This window comes from Apiospora marii (genome assembly GCF_038362585.1).
Source record: "Apiospora marii strain CBS 49790 chromosome Unknown utg000002l_segment0_segment0, whole genome shotgun sequence".
Taxonomy (NCBI): Eukaryota; Fungi; Ascomycota; class Sordariomycetes; order Amphisphaeriales; family Apiosporaceae; genus Apiospora; species Apiospora marii.
Genome location: NW_027117373.1, coordinates 2,886,531 through 2,909,564, shown reverse-complemented (window position 1 = coordinate 2,909,564; position 23,034 = coordinate 2,886,531). Strand labels below are relative to the sequence as shown.

Here is a 23,034-nt window from a genome sequence, read left to right as displayed (position 1 = left end):
GCTGATACGTGCTCCGGCGGGCGGTACAGCGGACGGCATATTGCTGCCAAGAGGCCAAGAAAGTCCGCTCATGTTGGGAGACCAAGAATTCCGGAGGGCGGCAGGGAGGCAAAGCGGGCATTAAGAGGCCTCCGACCAGCTCTGGGCCTTGCTCTGTGACCCTTCTTTTTCCATCATCACGGAGCTTCCTCAAGAGGGGGCAACATTTTCAGTCTGGCAGTGCGGTTGCAACTTAACGTTTGCGAATATGCCATGGCTGAACGCCCAGGCATGGCGCTAGATTAGTCGTCTCTTCTCACAGCTTGTATCGTGGGGCGCCTGAAAGAGGCTTTGCGACTGAATAAGGAGCCACGCCAGGGCTGACAAGATGGAGCTTCCTTTTAATCATTACCACCCATCAATCGTGATCGACCAAACCAACTGGTATACCAGGTGCCATATCCCCTCGATATTCGCGTGGGGTAAGAATTCGTGCATTTACAGGCAGAGAGTCGTGACAGCTGTGTGGCTGGCGTCCATTAACACTACACAGCTCATAACCTTCTGCTCCCGGGTCTAGTGTGGCCTTAAGGTACGAGTAAGATTGTTTAGTGTAAGTATTACCACTAGTTTATGCAGCCCTCTGCTGTAAGGTAAGTCGCCTTGGCTGAAGAACATTGGAAACCACATTCGAATAGAATGCTGCATGCATAGAAGCCCTGGATTTGGTGTCTGGGCCATGAGGCCACTTACACATGGAATGCCTCATTGGCTCAATTATTGTATTATATAGGTGCTATATGGAAAATCTGTTTCGCTGCCTCTGCAAGACCCAATGAGCCAATGCCAATCCCTTGCTCCAATCTCGGCTCAGATTCATCAGCAGGAATATCATCCCGTATTCCAGATATATGCTGTGTAGCGACAGGCCCCTATGGCATCGGACTGGAGCTGCCTGGCTGCACTGACAATCAATGGTCACCTGTGAAGGAGAGTTTTGATGGGGATCGGCTGGAAACGCCAAGTACCCGGAGGTAGCTGGTGGGCCAGAATCGCCAATAAGACCCCTGACGGGTAACCCTGGCATTAGGTTGAGTTAGGCTGGGTACATGCAGAGTCAAGACAAGGACAGACAAGGGCCGACATGCACGCTCTGGCGCTAATGCAGAGCTCTAGAACGGTACTGGGCAAGACTGGGTGGTGTCGTGGTACATGGGGCTTGCACAGCCTCGCTCCAAAGGGTCTTGGCTTGATCTTTGCTGGCTTGGCAGCTTGGCTTACCTGTGCTGCCATGGCTCATGGGCAATTCGCTCTCTCCCTCCCTCCTCCATCACCATCCCTCTCTGCGTGCATCAAGCAAGCAAGCAAGCAACCTGGTTTCTGGGTCTCTGGACTTCGCTTTCTCTGCTGATTGCCACAGCACAAGGAGCGGGAGAGGGAAAACAGGGCAGAGCGAGAAACCAATCCCCCGTTTAGAGTGCAGACAAGCAAAGGTTGCTCCTTTCGGAAACTCCCTGCTTGCAAAACGTGCTGTTTGTTGCACTGCTTGTTTGCACTGCCCCCTCGACCGATCGCACTTGCTTGCTGCTAAAGATCGGATTGGGCCTGGATCAATACATCCCATGTACTTGCTTGTACCGGCACTGGTCCACCACTTTCGCCTGCCGTCCTCTCTTTATTTGGCCTAACATATCTTGTATTGTTTTCCCTCGACTTGTCTTCCCGTCCTCTGCCAACCGGCTCACCTGAGCATTCCTCATTCTTCGCGGTCCCTATTCATATCATCCTTTGTTGTTGTTATCCAAACGTGAGGGCCAACAAGACGTTAATACGCAATCGCGTAAAGGTTTGCTGGCATCATTACGAAGGCAGTGCCCTAGGAAGGCTGTGTGAAACCCAGCAAAGGAGAGAGTGACCGGGCAGCCATAAGAGGAGGCAGACGCATTCCACACCCGGCATCCGGAATTCTCTCATTTCCCATATCATTTCTAGACCCAGCCATTCGCGAATATGGCCGATTCCCCCAACCAGGACGCGGCGACACCCCGACGACCCCGGGCCCCGACCATCACCATAGATACCACAGCAGTTGGCGCACCGCAAGATGATGACCCGGATCCCACGGCCGCCGCACCTCGCCGCCATTCTCCCATTTCTCCTACCGACGACACCACGAGTCCTACATCAACTGCGAACCCATTGAACCCCGGCTGGACGTCTTCGGATAACAGGACCGTAATGCCTCAACGGCAGCCCTCCGGGGCCTCTGCGACATCGGACTACCAAGGCTCCCGATCTTTCGACAGCGACAACAGCCGGCCCCAGAGCCCTCATAACGTTTCCAGCCCCGTTACCTCGAGGGGGAACGACCGTGCCCAGAATTTCCTGGCGGTGCCCAACAATTATCGATCAAGGCAGAACTCGGTGGACAGCGAGGATGGCACCAGATCTATCGCTTCTGCTTCTTACGAGGGCGAGACGGTGGCGCAGACGGCATCGTGGCAACCCGACAAAGGCGAAAAGATTGGAGGTATGGCAGGCGACGCCAATAACGATCAAATCATGAAGGATGTGGATGCCTTGAAAGCAGACGCAGGCAGGGAGGCCGACTTCGAAGTGAAAAACAATCCCTTTGCGTACAGCCCAGGACAGCTCACCAAAATGTTCAATCCGAAGTCATTGGCGGCATTTTATGCCCTCGGTGGTCTTTCTGGCATGGAAAAGGGCCTCCGCTCCAACCGCGACACAGGCTTGAGCGTAGATGAAAAGCACCTGGACGGCTCGATATCGCTACAGGATGTGTCCAAAAAGGACACAAAGTTGACGACAGAAGGGGCGGAGAACCCAAGCGCGGAAACACCTGTCGCCAGAACCAACACGGCCGGCCGCGACGATGCATTCTCCGACCGCAAGCGTGTATATGGCGACAACAGGATTCCCGAGAAGAAGGGCAAGAGCTTCTTACAGCTTGTATGGATCACATATAACGATAAAGTTCTGATCCTTCTTTCTATTGCTGCTGTTGTATCCCTGGCTATCGGCTTATACCAAACCTTCGGTACCGAGCACGACCCCGAGCATCCAGGAGTTGAATGGGTGGAAGGCGTTGCCATTATTGTGGCTATCGTTATTGTTGTACTCGTTGGATCTCTGAATGATTGGCAAAAGGAGCGTCAGTTTGCCAAACTCAACAAGAAGAAGCAAGATCGAGTCGTGAGGGCGATACGATCAGGGCAGACCGTCGAAGTTTCCGTCTTCGACATCATGGCCGGAGACGTCGTTCACCTTGAACCCGGAGATCTGATTCCCGTCGACGGTATTCTGATTCAGGGGTACAATGTCAAGTGCGACGAGTCCCAAGCAACTGGTGAATCCGACATAATCAAGAAACGCGGTGGCGACGAGGTTTATGCTGCTATCGAAAACGGCGAAAACCTGAAGAAGGCAGATCCATTCATCCAATCTGGAGCGCGAGTTATGGAAGGGGCTGGTACATTCATGGCTACCTCGACTGGTGTTTATTCCAGCTACGGAAAGACCATGATGGCTTTGGATGAAGACCCGGAGATCACACCTCTCCAGTCCAAGCTCAACGTCATTGCCGAATATATCGCCAAGCTTGGTGGTGCTGCCGGTCTACTGCTGTTTCTCGTCCTGTTCATCAAGTTCCTGGTCGCATTGCCCCACAACCCTGCCACGCCTGCGGAAAAGGGCCAAAACTTTTTGAACATCTTCATTGTCGTTGTAACCATCATTGTCGTCGCTGTACCCGAAGGTCTACCTCTCGCTGTCACACTTGCTCTGGCGTTTGCAACAACTCGTATGCTTCGAGAGAACAACCTGGTGCGGCACCTGAAGGCTTGCGAGGTCATGGGTAACGCTACCACCATCTGCTCAGACAAGACCGGAACCCTCACGCAGAACAAGATGCTTGTCGTCTCCGGAACAGTTGGCACCAGTCACCGCTTTGGCGGCGATAGCGAGAGCTCTACCACTGGCCCTACTGCCAAGGAGCTTGTAAGCTCTCTTGGGCAGGAAGTCAAGGATTTGCTCCTGAAATCAATCTCCATGAACTCGACCGCATTTGAGGGCGATGTTGATGGCGTGAAGACATTCATTGGTTCTAAAACGGAAACAGCCCTTCTCACATTCGCCAAGGAGCATTTGGGTATGGGCCCTGTAAGCGAGGAGCGCTCCAACGCCAAGGTTCTGCAGCTGATCCCGTTTGACTCCGGCCGGAAATGCATGGGTGCTGTGGTGCAGTTGGCCAACGGTAAAGCCCGCCTCTACGTCAAGGGAGCATCTGAGATTCTGCTTGCGAAATGCACGGAAATGTTGCGCGACCCCTCTCAGGACTTGGCACGAGTCCCTCTCAGCGAGGAGAGTGCGGAAACTATTCGTGGCCTCATCGACAGCTATGCTTCCAGATCTCTCAGAACTATTGGCATCGTGTTCCGCGATTTCGACAAGTGGCCCCCGCGAAACAGCCGTCGAACTGAAGGCGAAATTAACTTCGATGACATCTTCCAGAGGATGACTTTCCTGGGGATGGTCGGAATCCAAGACCCGCTTCGTGAGGGTGTCGCTGATGCCGTTCGAAGCTGCCAGAAAGCTGGCGTCATGGTCCGTATGGTCACTGGTGACAACAAGTTGACAGCACAAGCAATCGCAAAGGAATGTGGCATTCTGCAGCCCGAGGGTCTTGTTATGGAAGGACCAGAATTCCGTAACCTCTCAAGGATGCAGCAAGAATCGATCATCCCTCGACTCCAAGTTCTGGCCCGCTCTAGCCCCGAAGACAAGCGTATTCTGGTCCGACGCCTCAAAGATCTGGGTGAGACTGTTGCCGTGACCGGTGATGGTACGAACGATGCTCCCGCATTGAAGCTTGCCGATGTCGGTTTCTCCATGGGCATTGCCGGTACAGAAGTTGCCAAGGAAGCCTCGGCAATCATTCTCATGGATGACAACTTCAACAGCATTGTCAAGGCCTTGAAGTGGGGTCGCGCTGTCAATGATGCCGTGAAACGCTTCCTTCAGTTCCAGCTTACCGTCAACATCACTGCCGTCATCCTAACATTTGTCACCGCTGTCTCCAATGAGAAAGAATCGTCTGTTTTGACGGCTGTCCAGCTTCTTTGGGTCAACCTGATCATGGACACTCTTGCCGCCCTTGCCCTTGCTACCGACCCTCCTCAAGACAGTGTGCTGGATCGAAAGCCAGAACCGCGTGGCTCCGGCATCATCTCCGTCACCATGTGGAAGATGATCATCGGACAGGCCATTTATCAGCTCGTCATCACACTTCTCATTTACTACGGATCTCCCAGCATTCTCTCTTACGATGATAATATCGAGAAGGCTCAACTGAACACCCTTGTCTTCAACACATTTGTATGGATGCAAATCTTCAACCAGTGGAAGTAAGTATCTACGACCCTCTTTTTCTGTACTTCCAAAGGATCTTAATCCGGATCGTGTGGCTAACTATGACTTCAGCAACCGTCGTCTCGATAACAAGTTTAACATCTTCGAGGGTCTTCTGCAGAATTGGTTCTTCATTGGCATCAACACACTCATGTGCGGTGCCCAGGTCTTGATCATCTTCGTTGGTGGTGACGCGTTCAACATCGTACGAGTTGACATGAACGGCCAGAAATCACCCCCACAGACAGGAGCTCAGTGGGGTTACGCTATCTTCCTCGGAATCCTTTCCATTCCTGTTGGCGCCATTATACGATTGATCCCCGACAGCCTGCTTGCGAGCCTCGTTCCGGAGCCGTTCAAGCGAAAGTCGCCCCGCCTTCCGGGACTTACCGTGTCAGACGAAGAGCGGTTCAACTACTACCCAGCTGCATTTACCGAAGTTCGAGACGAACTTGCCTGGCTGAAACGCATCAAGGGTGGACGATTGAACAACCTGAAGTTCGCCATGCAGCATCCACGGGAGATGCTCCTTAATAGATCCAGATCGAAGAGTCCCGTCCACTCTCGATCCAACTCTGTATCAAATAAGCCATTCCCGCCCTCGACCCCCGTCCGCGAGGATAGCGTGGGCTCGATGGCACCTACACCAACACCAGACTCGCGCAAGCGTTCGCGCTCGATGAGGTCGCGCTCCAATTCCGCACTGGGAGCGCCTACCGTCATGGCCGGCATTATTGCGGGAAGTATCGCAGCAGGGTGGTCTCCCGTCGAGAGAAACGGCGATGATTCGAATGCTGGACAACCCTTGCGGCCTTCGCCTCTGTCGCAGCAGCGACAAGGGGGAGGAGCAGCGCCTATGTTTACGGAGGAGCCCGAGAATATGGAGGGCGAGTCCAGTGCAGCGCGCGCGACCGGAGCGGGAACATCGTTGGATGTCCCCAGGCTGAGCATACCAAAGCCTCCGACAGGAAAAGAGCGAAAATCAACTTCATAAGTAAGACGTGTCCATATAATGTAATCGAGTAGGACCTTTGTCTCGAGGAACACCTACCAGTAAAAACCAAAAGATTAGCGCTTGTGCATATAATATACCCCTTTCTAGCAGAGCAATGAGTTCTTCCACTTCCAAGGCGTCAGCACGTTACGCTATAGATCCTGTATATGTGGCCAAGGCAGCTTGATGGGATCATTGTTGGTGAGAGTCAGTGTTGGGGCAGGTGTTGCTCATGACTGTAAAACAAGCTGCAATGCCATGAACGAGAACTATAGGATATTGCTGTGTACATAGAGAGAGAGATATACATATATATATATATATATGAGGCAATGCAACCTACCATCACCTTAGGCATATATTCCATCTATTCTTAGAGTCGTGTGTATGAATAATACACAGCCATCCAATCAATTGAGGCTTAGCTACCGTAGCCTTCCTTGGTTCTTGGCCGCTGTTGTTGCTTCTATTCTTAGAGACACATGGGGTTACCCTATCGCTACAACTAAGCAGAGAAAAATGGCGCGTATTGTAAGAAAAGAGAGGAAGACTACTGACTGTACACAAAGAGATGGAGGGCAACTTCTCATTGGCGGGTGTTATTTGTTTGAAAGGCTTCGTCCTGTTTGTTGGTCACAATCAGAGAGAGTTGGATTGCAGTCATAATGAAACGTTTCTGGAATTTGGAGTTGGTGCAGGCAAACAGTAAGTACTTAGGCATGGAGGCATGTAAGTCGGGGTGGGAAAATGCTAGGTAATGCTGTGTTGCATCTAGCGCGAGATGCCTAACAGTTCTACTCAAGACAGACGTACATTCAGTAAGCATATAGACCAGTGTAATGGATTGTCATTGTCGCCTTTGCTGTTAGTTAAGGGCTACTACCTATCCTGGCGAATAACAGACAGCATGCATGGGGGACAAGACAGGGTTCATGCATGTTCTGCTCTATGGGGTCGGGGTCAACACAATACTGACCTTTTATTTTTTGCCCACCACCACAGGGCTTTCAAGTCGAATTTAGCTGCGACAATGAGACTTTTCTTGTATGGGCATGCGTATGTGTGTCTGTGTGAGTGGGCGATGTCTTGTCCGAAGCATGCTAGCATGGTGTTGCAAGAGGCTATTGGATAGCTCACAGGGGTTGCCAGGTCCTACATATGCGCGATCGCTTTCTGTAAGTAGGCAGCCAGTCAGCAGCCAGGCAGATGGTAGTAGCAGATGGGTGGATGACTAGACGGCCGGTCGGGCCAAGAGGAGAGCGAGAGACAGAGAAAGAAGTCCGGCACCACGTGTCTTGGATCGGCATCGCCTCGTCACGTAGCTGCTTCTGGGAAAAGGTTGTCAACTCGTTACCCGGAGTCTGGAGTGACGGCGGCTTTTGCGGATGACGATCGACTGACTGACGGAGCGAAGGAGCATGGCGTGGTTCGATGTTCGATGCCATGTACATCAGCGATGTAGGTATGCCGGCATCGTCCAGCACCTACCTACATGTGTTTGGATACCTACTTACTTACCTATCAGGTACCTGGTGGCCTGCATGGCTTGGTTTGCACGCGCCAGAAGGTAAGTAACCTATGTACTTCCTGATTCCGCATCTCGTCGGACAGCACCGCTCTATTCCAAAGCTGAACAAACCGATATCCCATAACGGTGAAGGGGACGGGGTTTCGAGCAAACGGTTGTTCATGGTCCTATCCTATGCCCATCCACGTCACTAAAGAAAAGAGAAGAAAACCCGAGTCCCCCCAAAGTGGAGACGCGACCCTGCAGAGGTGAGAGGTACTAAGTATGTAGCGTAGCAGGCCTGGCACGCACCTGGACGGGATAGAAGGGATAGAGAACATACCTGGAAAAGACAACCAGTCAGAGTGCATTAAATAGGTAGCCGGCTGGAAGGTATATTCCAAATTTGAAGAAGAGGCATCCTCAGGTCGTTCAGGTGCGGTAGACTTGCTGGCTGTGCGGCGGGCGAGCCTAATAAACCAAGTATGGGAGGTATTGGATGGCAAGTTGGCAGTTGATGGGGGTACAAGCGTGCATCCATCCATATAATCCCATCATTGATTGATTTATTTGATGTGGTTTCAACACTTAGCAAGTCGGAACACTTAACCCATTCGCATCTGCTTTGCTTTGCTCTGCTCTGATTTGATTTGCCTCGACTGATTTGCCCGTTCAATCACAGCCAAGGTTCCCAGTCCAGCCCAAGCAGACAGCCAGCCAGCCTACCTTGGACCTACTCGGACGAGTTGTCGCGAGAATAGTCGATCCGCCTATTTTCCTTTTCTCCCTTCTCCCTCTCTCTCTCTCTCTCTCCCAATCTCCCTTCCTCTTGACTTGGCTTCACGTTACCTCAACCTAGCTTCCCCAAGACTATTATTGCCTTTCCCACTTGGCTGCAACCCAGCCTGCAAGTTTCAGACTTTGTGTGCGTCCTTTCATTTTCTCATCCCCATCAACCCAAGAAATAACCCTCTCTCCTCTCTCGCTCTTAGTGGTTGTCGCTGTTCTCGTAACTCACCCTCAACCTGCACCCGCCATTCCTTTTCTCCCTCCCCTTGCTGACCCAGCCCAACCCAGACTAACATAAACAATGTGAAGCCAAAACTCAATACAGTCATAACTTCACAACTTTCATTACATAAGCCCCTGTCGAGTGGCTCGCTCGCCACGGCTTCTTCTTCCCTCTTGTACTTGGTTATCCATTCCGCTCTTCCCCTTCCTTTGACACGGTCCATCCGTCTGCCATTTCAACCGGCATCATCATTTTCCGTCTCCAACCGCATCCCGCCGCCTTCTGCAACCCCGTCAACTGCTTGATCTCTTCTCTCGTCAAGATGAATGGCACCAAGCGCCGACGTGGTGGCACAGCCAACACCACCGCCGCCACCACAACCCGCAAAACTCGCCTTGTAGTTGCCGCCGTCAAGTCTGTCGAGGAAGAGTCCGAGACCGAAACTGAGACTCCGGCCCCCAAGACCACCACCTCCAAGAGAACCACCAAGCAACAGCCTGTTGCGGACGCCATCAAGGCCGAAGATGACCCTCTCTCTGACCTGCACCACCTTGCTGCCGACAAGTCTGACTCGTGGGAGACCGAATCCTTGTTTGAGGACATTATTGATGACTTGACGCAGGACAAAGTCCTTACTGACAGTAAGCCTTCTATTCATCCTTCATGTCATCCATCAACCCATGCTTGCATTCTTCACCAACCCTCGCCGCCATTTCTACGCGCCGCTCTTTGGCTCCGTCCTGCGCCGCACACTCAGCTGACCAGTTCTGCATAGTCGTGGAAGATGCCTGCACCACTGATGAGACGGTTTACTATCGTCAGCTTCTGCGCACTGCTGGACCAGAGCAGTTCTGCCGTTTGACTGTAGAAGATGGCAAGATCACGGCCAAGAAGCTCTTGACCGCTTTCGGAGTCATCCCGCCGCCCTTTCTCGAGGGCTCGCCTGACGATGAGTATTATGGGCTGTTGACTCTGGCCCTGAGTCGTGAGCTCAAGAAGAGGGCCAAATTAATGAATTTCAACACGGTGGGCGATGCCGTGAACCTCATTTACAACGCAAAGAACATCGTTGTGTTGACGGGGGCTGGCATTTCCACCTCACTGGGCATCCCAGATTTCCGGTCCAAAGACACTGGCCTGTATGCTCAGCTGGCACAGCAAGGACTGGCCATCAATGACCCCCAAGAGGTGTTTGACATTCGAGTCTTTAACGAAGACCCGACTATCTTCTTCACCGTGGCCAAGGACATCCTGCCCAGCCACAAGAAGTTCACACCCACACATGCGTTTATTGCCATGTTGCAAAACAAGGGAAAGCTCCTCACCAATTACTCGCAAAACATCGATAACATTGAGGCCAACGCCGGCATCCTACCGGAGAAGCTCGTCCAATGTCATGGCTCTTTCGCGACTGCCACCTGTCAAAAATGCAGCCATCAGGTAGTCGGTGATGAAATCTACTCCGATATCCGAGCCGGCCAGATCCCTCGTTGCCTCAAGTGTATCAAGACGTCGCGAGGCAAGGGCAAGAGTAAGCGAAAACGTTCATCCAACCGGTCTTCTAGTCGGCGGCTCCGGGGAAGCTCGGACGATGATGATGATGATTTCAACATCCCTTCGGCCGGCATCATGAAGCCCGACATCACCTTCTTCGGAGAGGATCTTCCCACCAAGTTCCGGGATCGGCTCGGCAATCATGACCGTGACCTAGTCGATCTGGTCATCGTCATTGGAACCTCGCTCAAGGTCACACCCGTGTCGGAGATGAGCCGGTTCCTGCCGCCGAACGTGCCGCAGATCTACATCTCCCGAGACCCGGTCAGCCACATCAACTTCGACATCGACCTCCTTGGTGATTGTGATGTCGTCGTTGCGGAACTGTGCCGCCGTCTTGGCTGGGACCTTCAGCACGAGATGATCAACCCTTGCCAGAAGGTCCAAGTGATCCCCGAGGAGGGATACAACAGCCGACACCGGTTTTCTCCCTTTGTGGCGCCGCCCGAGTCCGGCTCACTGAAACGAGAAGAGGATGAATGAGTTCATTATTCTCCTATGGATGACGAGGCAAGAGGACATCAATCACCGTTGACCTGGCTGCCCCGCACACAACCGGCAAGAGGTTAACTCATTCCATTCGCAAGTGTTCAGTCCCATGACCCCCCTGGCCGGGTCATCCTCAACCTCCAATACCGCCAATATTCAGTCATCAATGCTGTTATATTGTCCAATGCTTAACAATAACTCTCGTCGGGGGTCTGGCACCCTGCAGGCATTTTGGGGCGTGTGGATACTTGTCGCCAATTCTTGGTGACTCGAGTGTAGAATTATATGTTGTTGTTGAGGCAAGGCGTTGGGTTAAAGGATTTACGGTTTTGATTTCCTTTCTTTTCCCTGTTTCCCTGTTTGTTATTATTTGGCCCTTTTATCTTACTTCAAGATCATGCATAAGCTTGGCGGGCTTTTCTTTCTTGTATGGCATAGCGTCGAGAAAAATATGCGGTTCTGAAGCAGGAAGCATTGAGCGCGATGCTGCAATTCTTTCGAGGGGTTTGAAGGGGGTCTGGTTGTGGCATAGAGGAGGGTTGCGCGCGCGCGCGGCGAAAACAACAACAGACACGCGACCTTGCTCACCTTTGATTTTTGTAACCACTACATGGCGATAATAGACTTGTACATAGAAAAGACTCGGATAAAAGAATCGAGCTTAATAATACCGGAACATACGATACTCAACCTGTAAAGCAATGTGTAAAGCGACCGTTTGGAGGGGTCTTTGAAGGGAGACGGGCGATATATTGTCCCTACTGATCGCTGAGCCATGTCAGGATGTTCTTGCGAATGTCCTTATACTTATTACACGCCAGAAACAAGTAAAGCTTTCGCTTTCAGTTCGTTAAATACATCAGTTCGCTGCTTCTATCTTAACCTCCTTCGCTATTCAACCGACCCTTTTAATCTACAATAAACTCTCGTACTTATCCAGACCTGAGCCCTGCTGCTGCTGTTGTTGCTGAGGCTGAGCAGGTTTCTGCTGCTGGTTCATCGCCATGCCCATGCCCATACCCATTCCCATCCCCATACTGTTCGACCCGCCCATCATGCTGTTCATACCTATCTTGTTGTTGTTCATGCTGCTCATGCTACTCATGCTACTCATGCTGTTGTTCATCGGGCGCATCGCCGCCATGCCAGTACTACCCATCATGCTGCCCATGCTCGAAGTACTGGCACTGTGAGCCGCCGCTCCTCCAAAGGAAGACTGACCGAACGCGGACGCACTGCCGCTGCCACCGCCAAATGATGACGAAGACATGTTCCGTTGCGGCTGCGGTCCTCCCGGGGGAGGAGGAAGGCTGAAGCCCGACGAAGCCGACGGCGTGCCGCTGCTGGGTGGGGGAGCCAGCGAGAATGATGACAGGTTAGACGACGGCATGGCCGGCCGCTGTTGGTTCAGCGACATGCTAGCCATGGACGATGACGGCGGGCTCATCATCGGCTTGCTGGTGGTGCTTGATGATGATGCCCACGGGTTGGCGGCGGGCACTGCCGCTGCTGCCGGTGTGATGGTAGATGAGCCAGATGCCCACGGGTTGCTATTGCCAGCACCCGTCTTCGGGCTCGTCACGGGCTGCAGGGGTTGAGAGAACTGCGTCGCTTGCGGGGTCAGGGACTGGAAGCTGTTCAGGTCGGGCGTGACGGTCCTAAATGACGATTGGGGCTTTATGGCCCCGAACCCTCCAGCCGGGCTGGCCGTCGTGGGACTCGGGGTCGACCAAGAGAAGGCCGGCGCCGGTGGCGACTTGACACGCTGCGGTGTGGATGATCGTGTCGTGCCAGCGGCGTCGCCCCAGCCAGCATCCATGGGATTGCTCGAGTCGAGGCCGCCGCCACCACTACCACCCCCGCCTCCGACTTTACCCCTGATGAGCTTCTCGAAGTCGTCCTCCGTGGACCCGTTGGTGTCAAATGTGGTGCCTGTAACCCCGCCAAAGGCCATGAAGTCCTCATTCTCCAGCGCCTTGCCGTTGGACGAGGAGCCAGACAGCTCCTGGAGCTTCTTGGTCTGTTCGTCTTCCACCCTCTTCGACAGCGTCCGGATGAGCTCCATGAAGGATTGGAACTGCTTCAGGTCGAGCAGCGGTCCCAGACTCATGCTCCATAGTATAGGAAGGATATCCATGGCCACGAAGTCAGCATCAGCAACGTCGCCCACGACCCTCAATACGGCCAGCGCCGCCATCATGACCGCCGGCTCTTTGGTCTTTATCACCTTGACCAGGGGGACGATCTTCTCCTGCATGGTATACTTATCCAAAGCACTCGACGATGACGTCTTCTTCCTCTCGGGGGCGAACCCGTCCAGGCCATCGTCGCCTCCTGTGGGGTCATTGGAACCGCCACACAAGATCACAAACGCCTGCAAACCTCGGACCTTGATGGCGAGACTGTTCGTTTTGCTGAAGACGGTGGCGATGACGGGGAAGAGCTCATTCTTGATGGTGCTGAAGTCCAATATGGGCAGCACCGTGGGCAAACCACGCATGGCCACATCCACAATGGCCGGCGTTGGGCATTCGATTGCCGTCATGATAATGGGTAAAATATCTAAAACCTTGGTTAGTACGATTTACGAATGATCTGGGTAATTCCGGGATTGTACACACCATCTTTGAACTCCTTCCCGGAACAGTTGCTGGTCATAACAGAAGTGTGTTCCAGGATCACCATCAGCCCAGCATCACGAGCCGAGTCTTTCTCCTGAACTTGAGCCTGCTTGGAATTGGTGACAAATATCTCCTTAATACGCGGCCGCACTTTCTCGGAGAAAGGTCGTTTCGAAGATGGCAAAAGGTCAATGATCTTGAAGACATTTTGCATGATAAGCGCCAGGAGCTCCCTGTCTTTAAGTTCCTCCAACAGGGCCGGCAGAATCTTCTTTTCCATCACCGACTTGGGGAACGAAGGTAGCATCTTATTCAGACCCCGCATGAAAGAAGCCTTCTCGTTGGGCGTCTTAGCTGGAAACGCATCCAGAAAGCGTATTGTGGACACCATGACATTGTCGAAGTACTCGCTTTCCTGAAACTCTCTGGCTGTCATCCGCTGTGCAGGTCGCCGCGTGATTAGACGAGGCAACACATGGGCCGCCAAGTCTCGGGGCAGTGGCCTTGACGAAAGGAACCCGTTCTGGGACGAGGGTACGGTTGAGGAGGACGAGAAAACCCTCTTGTACGAGGAGACGCTGGAATTGCACTCGATGGGAGAGCGATGGGGCGAGTTATACAGCGCAACACATAGAAGACCTAACGAGAACATATCGGCTGACGTTGTAAGATTGGTATCCAAGACAAAGTCAGGAGACGTATAGTCCAAATTGAGCTGCACAAACCGAGGTAGCCTTGGGTCAAGGTTAAGGACCTCGGATAAACTGATCGGTTGTACTGAAGTTGGCTTTGTAGAGCCATCTGGGGGACTGGAAAAGGCAAGACCGCTGATTTTCCAGTCAGACTGCGGTTGCCAATGTTAGCAAGTTGACAATGTACAGGCGTTGGGTACGAAGTTCCCACCTTAGCGTTCACCAGAATAGCATCCGGGGTGAGGTTGCCATGAACCAGCCCGGCATTCTCGTGCAGGAACTCCAAAGCCTTGCTGACCTGGAGCAAGCCTTTTTGTATCTCTAGCTCGTCTATCTCGAGTTCCCGCCTCCTCCTCGTGCCATCGGCCTCTTCGGTGACGTATCTGCTCGAGCGTCCACCCACGCCCCCAGCTCGTTCTTGGTCATCTTTTTCGGCAAGCAGACTAGCCAATGAGGCCGTCACGGGTTCGGTCACAAATTGCAGTCCTCCTCCGCGTGTTTCCTCGACCGGCTCCACGAGTTCCAGCACATTGGGGTGGCGCAAGCGGGCGAGGGAAGAGGCCTCCTTCTTCAGGCGCTCGACAACTTCCTCGGCGGTGCGCTTGAAAGCGCTGGCGCCGGATCGCCCTAGGGAGTTCCCGTGCGAGTCGAGCGACTTCTTGTCGAAGACGAAGACGGAATAGGGCTTCTTTGTCTTCTTGGCGGTCGCATCGTAGATCTTCCAGGGGCCGGCAGTGGACGTGATGGTGGGGGAGATGGTGTAGTTGCTGCCGATGTTGGAAGAGAAGCTCTTCAGGGACGAAAACATGATGGCAAGATGGGGCGACCTTCAGCCCTCATCTCTTCGTGTCGGGACGTTGGGCGTATTCGGCGATTATGGTCCCGACCCTTTCTACGGCTTTCGCGCCGAGGAATCGCGCGCGCGCTGACCCGAGTCGCCGCGTTTTGTATTCCGATCGTGTCGGAAGTATCAGTCCGGGGATCTTGTCGCAGGATCGCGATGGTATGCTCTCGCAAAAGTTGGGATGCCTGGCGCAATTGGGTTGACCCGATTCTACCAGCGAATACGTTGTCAGTAAAGCTTACAGGGGTGAGTGCATCCAGTTCGCAAAATGGGCTCCAACTACCTCACTGGCCAAATAAGCTTGCCTCTCAATAGGAGCCAGAAGAAAGCCTCGAGTTGTGTGTACGGAGTATCTAGTTTGAAATCACCAAAGTTTCGGGTTGATATTCGGAAAGTAGTGCAGCGAACGGATTACAAGTAGAATTGCATGGAAATAGCGACACCTGGTCAGCTTGTGAAAGATAGGCACTTATCACTGCCCGATTTCCAACATGGAGGTTGAGCATAGGCGACAGACAATGGAGCTCCGGGGGTGGTCGTTCAAGCCACATCGACCACTGAGCAGTCCCAGTCAGAGTCTCCAGTGCGTGCCAGTAGGTAATAATAGAGCTAGTAAGGTGGCAGCCACCGTGCATTGAGGAAGAGGCAAGGGTTCCGTTCCTTGGCGGCAAGTACCTTAACCTAGGTAGGTCGGTAGCGGGGTTGCAACTGCAGCTGAGCTGCAGCGGCATTGCCCATGATGGGATTGGCATTGGTCCCTGGATTGGATCGGATCGGCTCAGGCAATGCATCGAATGGTCTGACTGGCCTAAACGACCTCCGATAGCGCTACGGCCTACGCCTTTCCTGGCCCAATCACTTTTTTCCAATTCGAGTATATCAATACACAGCAATCCCGACGTTCAGCATTCGTCTGCGCTCGTTGGCAAATAATTTCTACCGTGACTGGACCAATTGGCTGGAGCTGGATACCACCACCTCAGGGACATCCACTAGATCTGCATTCTGTTACAACAACATATTGCTAGACTTGCATTATTTATAGAAACCATGTTGCGACAGCTACTTCCGCGAGCTGGAAGGGCCTTCAGAGCTCCTGCTGCTCGCCAGCTTCTCCCTCTGAGCCTGGCCGCTCGTCAACCAGTAAGATGCTACAGCATTCAGCCCGAGGCCGCCTCGCGCGCAAAGCCCGTCGATGTCGACCCCTCCCGGTTATCCATCACCAAGACCACCGACCCCAAGGAGCTGAAGGACCCCGCCACCCTCCTCTTCGGCCGGGAATTCACAGGTAAAGACCCTATACCTACGTACTTGCGTGCCATACGATGGACGGGCATTTTGCTAACTTTGCTGCCAAGACCACATGCTCACGATAGAGTGGACACAACAAGATGGCTGGATGGCACCCAAAATAACACCCTACCAGAATCTGTCCCTCGACCCGGCCACCTGTGTCTTCCACTACGCCTTCGAATGCTTTGAGGGCATGAAGGCCTACAAGGACAAGAACGGCAACGTGCGCCTGTTCCGCCCCGACAAGAACATGGAGCGCATGAACAAATCCACCGCCCGCATTGCCCTGCCCACCTTCTCGTCTACCGCCGTCATCGACCTGATCGCCCAGTTCGCCAAGCTCGAATCGCGCTTCATCCCTGACCAGCGCGGCTACTCCCTCTACCTGCGCCCGACCATGATCGGCACCCAGAAGACTCTTGGCGTCGGCCCGCCGGGCAGCGCCCTGCTCTACGTCATCGCCAGCCCCGTCGGACCCTACTACCCCACGGGCTTCAAGGCGGTGTCGCTCGAGGCCACCGACTACGCCGTGCGCGCCTGGCCCGGCGGCGTGGGCGACAAGAAGCTCGGCGCCAACTACGCGCCCTGCATCGTGCCGCAGATGGAGGCGGCCTCGCGCGGCTTCCAGCAGAACCTCTGGCTGTTCGGCGAGCAGGAGTACGTCACCGAGGTCGGCACTATGAACATGTTCGTCGCCATGAAGAACAAGGAGACGGGCCAGAAGGAGCTGATCACGGCGCCCCTCGACGGCACCATCCTGCCCGGCGTCACCCGCGACTCCATCCTGGCGCTCGCGCGCGAGAAGCTCGCCCCCGAGGGCTGGATGATCTCGGAGCGCAAGTACACCATGAAGGAGGTCGCCGAGGCGTCCAAGGAGGGCCGCCTCATGGAGGCGTTCGGTGCCGGCACCGCCGCCATCGTGAGCCCCGTCCGGACGATCAGCTGGAAGGGCGAGGCGGTGGACTGCGGGCTGAGCGAGCACGAGGAGTCGGGCGAGATTGCCCTGCGCATGAAGGGCTGGATCGAGGCCAGGCAGTATGGTGATGAGGAGCACGAGTGGAGCCACGTGTGTTAAAGAGACAGACGGACGGACGGACAGAGTTGATAGATCGGCCGGTAACCTTGCTACTGGCGTCGCCCTTGTGTACCATGCCAAGGACGGTTGTAATTAAATAGGTTGATATGGCGCATGGCGTACATAGCCACAGGCTAAGGTTCAGCCAAGCATCTAAAAATATTTGCATTTATAGATCACAATACGAGTCCAGGGGTAAAATACAGGTTTTAGCGAGAGATCATGAGATGCGTGAATGTACATAGGAAAGAATTGTCTTTTCTCTTCTGGGACTGCCTGCCGCAATCCCAGCCCAATTCAAGCAGGAGCGACCCAGTTTCTATAATGCTGCATCTCTAACTCGGGTACACAGAACAAACGACGAGGAGCCGGCAGCTGAAAGATGAGAGTGAAAACGAAGGAAACGAGGTTCATGTACAGATGCGTAGGGCGGTCGCGAGACGGAAGGCGGGGTTGCTCGAAACTCAGAAGACATATGTTCCGAGCTGCCATCCTGTCATTCCGTCCTGGGAGTTGGGTCATGTTTCGTTTATAGCCTTTTTTTTGGTCTCCCAGACGTTCATCCGGTTTTTCCTTCTCTATATGTCCGTCCGTCCGTTGGCCCGCCAAAAGTCCGTCGAAGAATTCTTATCGCTTCTTCTCCGGGTCCTCGAGGATGCCCTCGGCTTCTAATCTCCTCCGCGCCTCCTCAAGAGCCCAAGTCTGTATCCTGTAAAACGAGTCAGCATCGATGTCTGATATCAATTGATGACATAGATAATGTGTGTGTGCGATCGACCGCAGAAGGGGAAGGTGGGCCGATGACTCCCTCGTCCGCAGAGTAGTACCGCGCGCGCGCCCACACAACGACCATCTGGCTTGCGTCGTGGGTATGTGTAGCTCTAGCGAGTCATCTCTCGCGGGCTAGCTGGGCTACTTACGATGTGTCGGGCTTGAAGGCATAGGCGATGGCGGCCAAGGCGAAGGTGCCGCAGAAGCCGTAGTAGAAAGGCGTCTCCCATCCCTCCTTCTGGTACTTCTCGCCGGGCTTGACGCCGAACAACCAGCCGGACGGCGGGTCGTACTGGGGGCCGTGGCTGGCGGGCCGGGCGGCCGACGAAGAAAAGGTTCGGGCGGCAGGGTTCGATGCGGAGGTGAGAGCGCGAGTCGCCCGGGCGGCGGCTTGCGGGCGGATCGCGGGCATCTTTTCGTATATTTCGCTCGGCTCCTTTTCTGTTCAGTCGTATGTATATCGGGCCAATTGAGACAATGGCGACGTCCCAGTAGAAAAAGGGGAATGGATGATTGCGGTTGGGAGTGGAGATGTGTCTATTCGCCCCTCGGTGGGTTGTTGCTTTGGTTGCCCTCAGGTCAATCGGGTAGGTCCTTCCTTTGAGGTGAGGTTGAAGCTGGAGGAGAGAATGCCGAGTTGGGGCGGTTGCGGAGTGGGTCGGAACGTCACGTGAATCGACTTATGTCAGCAGGTTCTCCAGACCTGGGCTCCACTTCTGCAGAGCTACAAATTTCACCAGACAAATTTCATATCAGACATTTTTCTTGTTCCTCACAACACTCCCAGGAAGAACAATTCCCGGCTTTGTCCTCCAACCATTCCCAACGGGAATGTGCTGGTGCTGGGCACGGCCACCAAGATGCGGTATGCCGGTCGTTGCTTAAGCAAGAGAGCCTCAGCAATTGAGTCGTACCGCATCTGCCACGCATAAATGGTAAGTCGTGATGCTTTCTATTCCACACTTCTCCCACATGCCTTTTTATGATGACAAACTACTTCCATTAAGAACGGCCAACTGAATCTCTATGTTGATTTAACAAATATATCAAGCTCAACAGTCTGAAATTTGCATCTTCAATTTTAACATTTTTGCTATGCTCTGGCTTGACCACTCGCTAACTCAATGGACTAGGCAATTCTACCGACTGTTCTGGTACTTTATTTTCTGGGAAGCCCTCCATGCTAAGCAATGCTGTGCGCAATACTGATATGGGATGTGTCGTATGGCACTCCGCATTGTTATAATTTAATGAATAATGATCATGATACTCCTGTTTCTTGAATATAACAACCTATCTTTCAAGTGACTCTACTTTCTATGTGAATTCTGCTCGCTTACTCGACTCTATGATACGTGATGACACCTTCGCTTCCATCCTCCATGTACTCGATGACCAACTCGTCGGGCCAGCCGTCGGGACCGAGTCGGAACTCGGCTTTGGCAACTTGACCTGACAACCAGTTCGGCGACTTTTTCAAATCGATAAAAATGGCCCAGAACTCGCCCGAGACATGCTCAAATTCGTAGGAGACGTCCCACACGGCATTCGCGCGTGACGCCTTGAGCTGCGGCTTAGCGGGTTGCCGAGAGCTCGGAGAAGTCTCCTCGTCGACGACTTCGACAGTGAGGTTTTGATACGCGGGGTGGTAGTAGGTCCCTGCGTACTTCTGTAGCGATAATGTCGGAGGCAGTGGCTGCTCTGTACGCTCAGGGTAGAGCCGGTCGACGGCTGAATCGTAGCTGGACAAGATGTCCTGGATAGATTTCTTGCCTCTGAATAGTTTAGGGTTGGTCAGCTTCCCGAAGTCATCCCAGGTGTGTTACATGAATGTGTTTCCACTTACGCAGCGGCCCAGTCATATCTATCCTCCTCTGCCACGCCCAGCTTGTCGTTGATCAGTTTCCACGCCAGAGCTCTGCCAGCGAAGTTACTTGTCACGGCCGTGTTGGCCAACGTCACCACGCCGTAGCCAAGGTCGGGCATGAAGAACACCTCGGCGCCGTAACCCTCCATGCCGCCAGCGTGGTTGTAGACGGTGTGGCCCTTGTACGGGTTAACCATCCAGCCCAGGGCGTAGGACCCCGGGCCGTCCCACCCCTCGCCTGTCCCGACGGGCGTCATGCGCGGCGTCTTGATGGCGACATGCGCGGCCTTGGACAGCGGCTCCGCCTCGCTCGCAAGACAGCGGATCCATTTGGCATAGTCAAGGACGGTGCTCACGACCGCGCCCGCGCCGCTGGCCTCGTCCAGCCCGGCGAACGGGACTTTGCCAAAGCCGCCCTGGGAGGACTTTTTGCTGTAGTCCCACCAGTAGCCCATGGCCAGGTGTTCTGGCGCCGCCTGCGCATCCTCGAGCGAAAAGTAGGTCGCGTTCATGCCGAGCGGCCGCCAGAGGCCCTCGCGCAGCGTCGTGCCGAGCCAGCGGCCGGTGAGGGTCTGCAGGACGTGCGAGGCGACCATGAACATAAGGTTGCAGTACCGGAACTCGACGCGCGGCTCGTGCACCATGGGCAGGAAGCGCAGGCTCTGGGCGATGTCGCGCATCGTCGCCTTGTGCCCGTCGGGCCCGTACGAGGTCGACAGGGCCTTGTCGTGACGCGGGAAGCCCGTCCGGTGCGACAGCGCGTCCTCGAGCGTCAGGTGCGCCTGCGCCCACGGGTACTCGGGCGCCAGTACGAAGTCGTCCCGGATCAGCGAGGCGAGCGGCGTCCGCCACGTCAGGTCCGGATGCGCATCCGGGGCGTCAATGAGCTGCGCAAAGGCCGCGGCGGTGAAGGCCTTGGTGGTGCTGCCGCCATAGAAGAGTGTTGACGGCGTCACGGGAGTCCCGGGCAGGGTGGCATTGCCGTAGCCCTGCGACTGTCAGCAAGGTTGTCCCATGACCTCCAGAAATCCACGACAAGACAGTCAGAAGGAAACGGGCGTGGTGGCGGGCGGCTCCAAGGAAGAAGCCATTAACGCCAAGCGCCGGACATAGATGGCGCCAGCTTGATGAGCATATTGGAAGCTTGGGTGCGACGTAGCGAAAAGTGAGTTGGTTTTTAACTTACAGCTGCCCATGTATTCTCGCCGTCCACAATAGCAATGGCTAGACCGGGCACATGGAACTCATCTAAAGTTTCCAGAGCGAAACGTTCGAACGCATCACTCAAAGGATTGTGGTTGTGCTGACCCGTCAATACTTTCTGGGATGCCAATGCTGCCGGGCATAGCAGCGTTGCAGCGCACCCCGTTGGGATCTTCATGGCGCAGGGGGTTACAGTGACTATCAGATTAAGTTCCGTCTGCCACTCAACTTTATTGAAGAAAGAGATTGAAGTCTCGCTACTCTGGGTTTCTATTGCGGTTTATCATGGAACGCGGGTGGAAGTTGTTGAGTTTTAAGTAGTAAGATGATGAAAAAGCCCCACTCGTTCACATTCGGATGTTATATACGAAGGCTACCATATCCCTGCAATGTGTATAATTGATTCCTTTTCCACGTCAGACGCCACGCAGATGGCTGACTTGTCGTATTTTGGATCGTATACTTGCATCAATCTATTACGGAAGCCATTACAATTCTATACTATCCTGCTACGCGGCCGCCTTTTGACTCACTGGAGGCCATGCACCGAGATCTGAAGTTCGAACTAAAAAAGCAATTGCCGTTTATGCCGATAACACCAACCACCTACTAGGTGCATCCTTGAGTTGACATAGCTTAATCCGATAACCATGGCCCGAAGTCCCTAACTAGCAGCACAGACTGGGTCAGCCATTGCACCTACAGGCCCTTCTTTAGTCTTCTTCGAATCACCAGCTGAGGCAATATTCAATATGACATGTTGGTGAATCGGAAACGACCTTTGGGATCATATGTTGACACGGTTGAAGACCAACACAACTAATAATTGCTCTTTCCATGGCCCCCTTATTGCTTGTGTGGCTTGTTTGCTAGAGTGGAATAAGAAAAAGAGACTGTCCTGGTCCCCTCATTGCGCCTCGAGTGTCATACAAAGCAGAAGGGCAGAATAAATAAAGAGATAAATGAACGGCATCAAGCAAAAACTTGAAGGTTTGTATCGGATCCGGAACCACATAGTCAAAGACTGGCTTTCCCGGATCGCCGCATGGATGGGGAATGGGCGGGTAGACGGCATGGACCACATCATGGGAAGAGCTACAGCATCAGAGCGACCAGGACCGCCCTTGGCTCTTGAACGAAGTCGAAGCTCGAACCTTCAGTTCTTAGGAACCGATTTGGAGGCCTGTTTCTTGAGAGCTCTTTCCTTGTACCCGAGAGATCCATCGCCATTCGTGTTCAGTATCTGTATATTCCAATGAACATCACTAAACACAGCTGCTTCCCCGTTGATGCGAAGGTCATGGATCCAAGCCTCATATTGGCTAACATATAGAACATACTGCCCTAACTAAGAAGAAATAATCAAGCTAGCGGTGAGTAAGGGTGCTTGCGCCCATTGCAGACGCGGATTGATATTTCAGAAGCTACGGGTGTGAATCAACACCTTGTTGCAACACTTCCCCTGTCGCTTTTTGCAAACACGGAGGCTCACATTGGGATATCTGGAGGGGAATGATCTTGCCAGCGTAACAAAAGAGACGTGTGTCAAAGCGGAAATGTAGCCAACTGCATCTACCTGTTGAAACCTACAAAGCCGTTGTCCGCGAACGCCACTGCCAATGGCCTAAAGCTGCTTGAGGAGCTAGGGGGGGGCTTGGCTGGTTCCTGGGCTTTAGCAAAGCTTGTTGTTTATATCCCAGAATGTA

At 53.6% G+C, this 23,034-nt stretch overlaps 6 protein-coding genes across 6 annotated transcripts; 3 read left to right on the top strand and 3 right to left on the bottom strand.

The window, feature by feature from the left end:
• Nucleotides 1–1,989: 1,989 nt before the first annotated feature.
• On the top strand, nucleotides 1,990–6,400 carry PG985_002600 (calcium-translocating p-type atpase protein; the record flags this gene model as incomplete). Its single annotated transcript, XM_066822369.1, has 2 exons — nucleotides 1,990–5,402; nucleotides 5,479–6,400. The coding sequence occupies 2 exons, from the start codon at nucleotides 1,990–1,992 to the stop codon at nucleotides 6,398–6,400; spliced, it is 4,335 nt and encodes a 1,444-aa protein (XP_066689801.1).
• A 2,841-nt stretch (nucleotides 6,401–9,241) lies between these two features.
• Nucleotides 9,242–10,956, top strand: PG985_002599 (uncharacterized protein; the record flags this gene model as incomplete). The annotated part of the gene is made up of 2 exons (XM_066822368.1): nucleotides 9,242–9,560; nucleotides 9,695–10,956. 2 exons carry the CDS (start codon nucleotides 9,242–9,244, stop codon nucleotides 10,954–10,956), a joined length of 1,581 nt encoding a protein of 526 aa, XP_066689800.1.
• A 919-nt stretch (nucleotides 10,957–11,875) lies between these two features.
• PG985_002598 (uncharacterized protein) lies at nucleotides 11,876–15,083 on the bottom strand (the record flags this gene model as incomplete). The annotated part of the gene is made up of 3 exons (XM_066822367.1): nucleotides 11,876–13,524; nucleotides 13,584–14,427; nucleotides 14,487–15,083. 3 exons carry the CDS (start codon nucleotides 15,081–15,083, stop codon nucleotides 11,876–11,878), a joined length of 3,090 nt encoding a protein of 1,029 aa, XP_066689799.1.
• A 1,086-nt stretch (nucleotides 15,084–16,169) lies between these two features.
• PG985_002597 (branched-chain-amino-acid aminotransferase protein) lies at nucleotides 16,170–17,487 on the top strand (the record flags this gene model as incomplete). Its single annotated transcript, XM_066822366.1, has 2 exons — nucleotides 16,170–16,407; nucleotides 16,478–17,487. 2 exons carry the CDS (start codon nucleotides 16,170–16,172, stop codon nucleotides 17,485–17,487), a joined length of 1,248 nt encoding a protein of 415 aa, XP_066689798.1.
• A 627-nt stretch (nucleotides 17,488–18,114) lies between these two features.
• On the bottom strand, nucleotides 18,115–18,670 carry PG985_002596 (uncharacterized protein; the record flags this gene model as incomplete). The annotated part of the gene is made up of 2 exons (XM_066822365.1): nucleotides 18,115–18,196; nucleotides 18,408–18,670. 2 exons carry the CDS (start codon nucleotides 18,668–18,670, stop codon nucleotides 18,115–18,117), a joined length of 345 nt encoding a protein of 114 aa, XP_066689797.1.
• A 924-nt stretch (nucleotides 18,671–19,594) lies between these two features.
• Nucleotides 19,595–21,506, bottom strand: PG985_002595 (uncharacterized protein; the record flags this gene model as incomplete). Its single annotated transcript, XM_066822364.1, has 3 exons — nucleotides 19,595–20,033; nucleotides 20,105–21,114; nucleotides 21,312–21,506. 3 exons carry the CDS (start codon nucleotides 21,504–21,506, stop codon nucleotides 19,595–19,597), a joined length of 1,644 nt encoding a protein of 547 aa, XP_066689796.1.
• Between the last annotated feature and the right edge of the window lie 1,528 nt (nucleotides 21,507–23,034).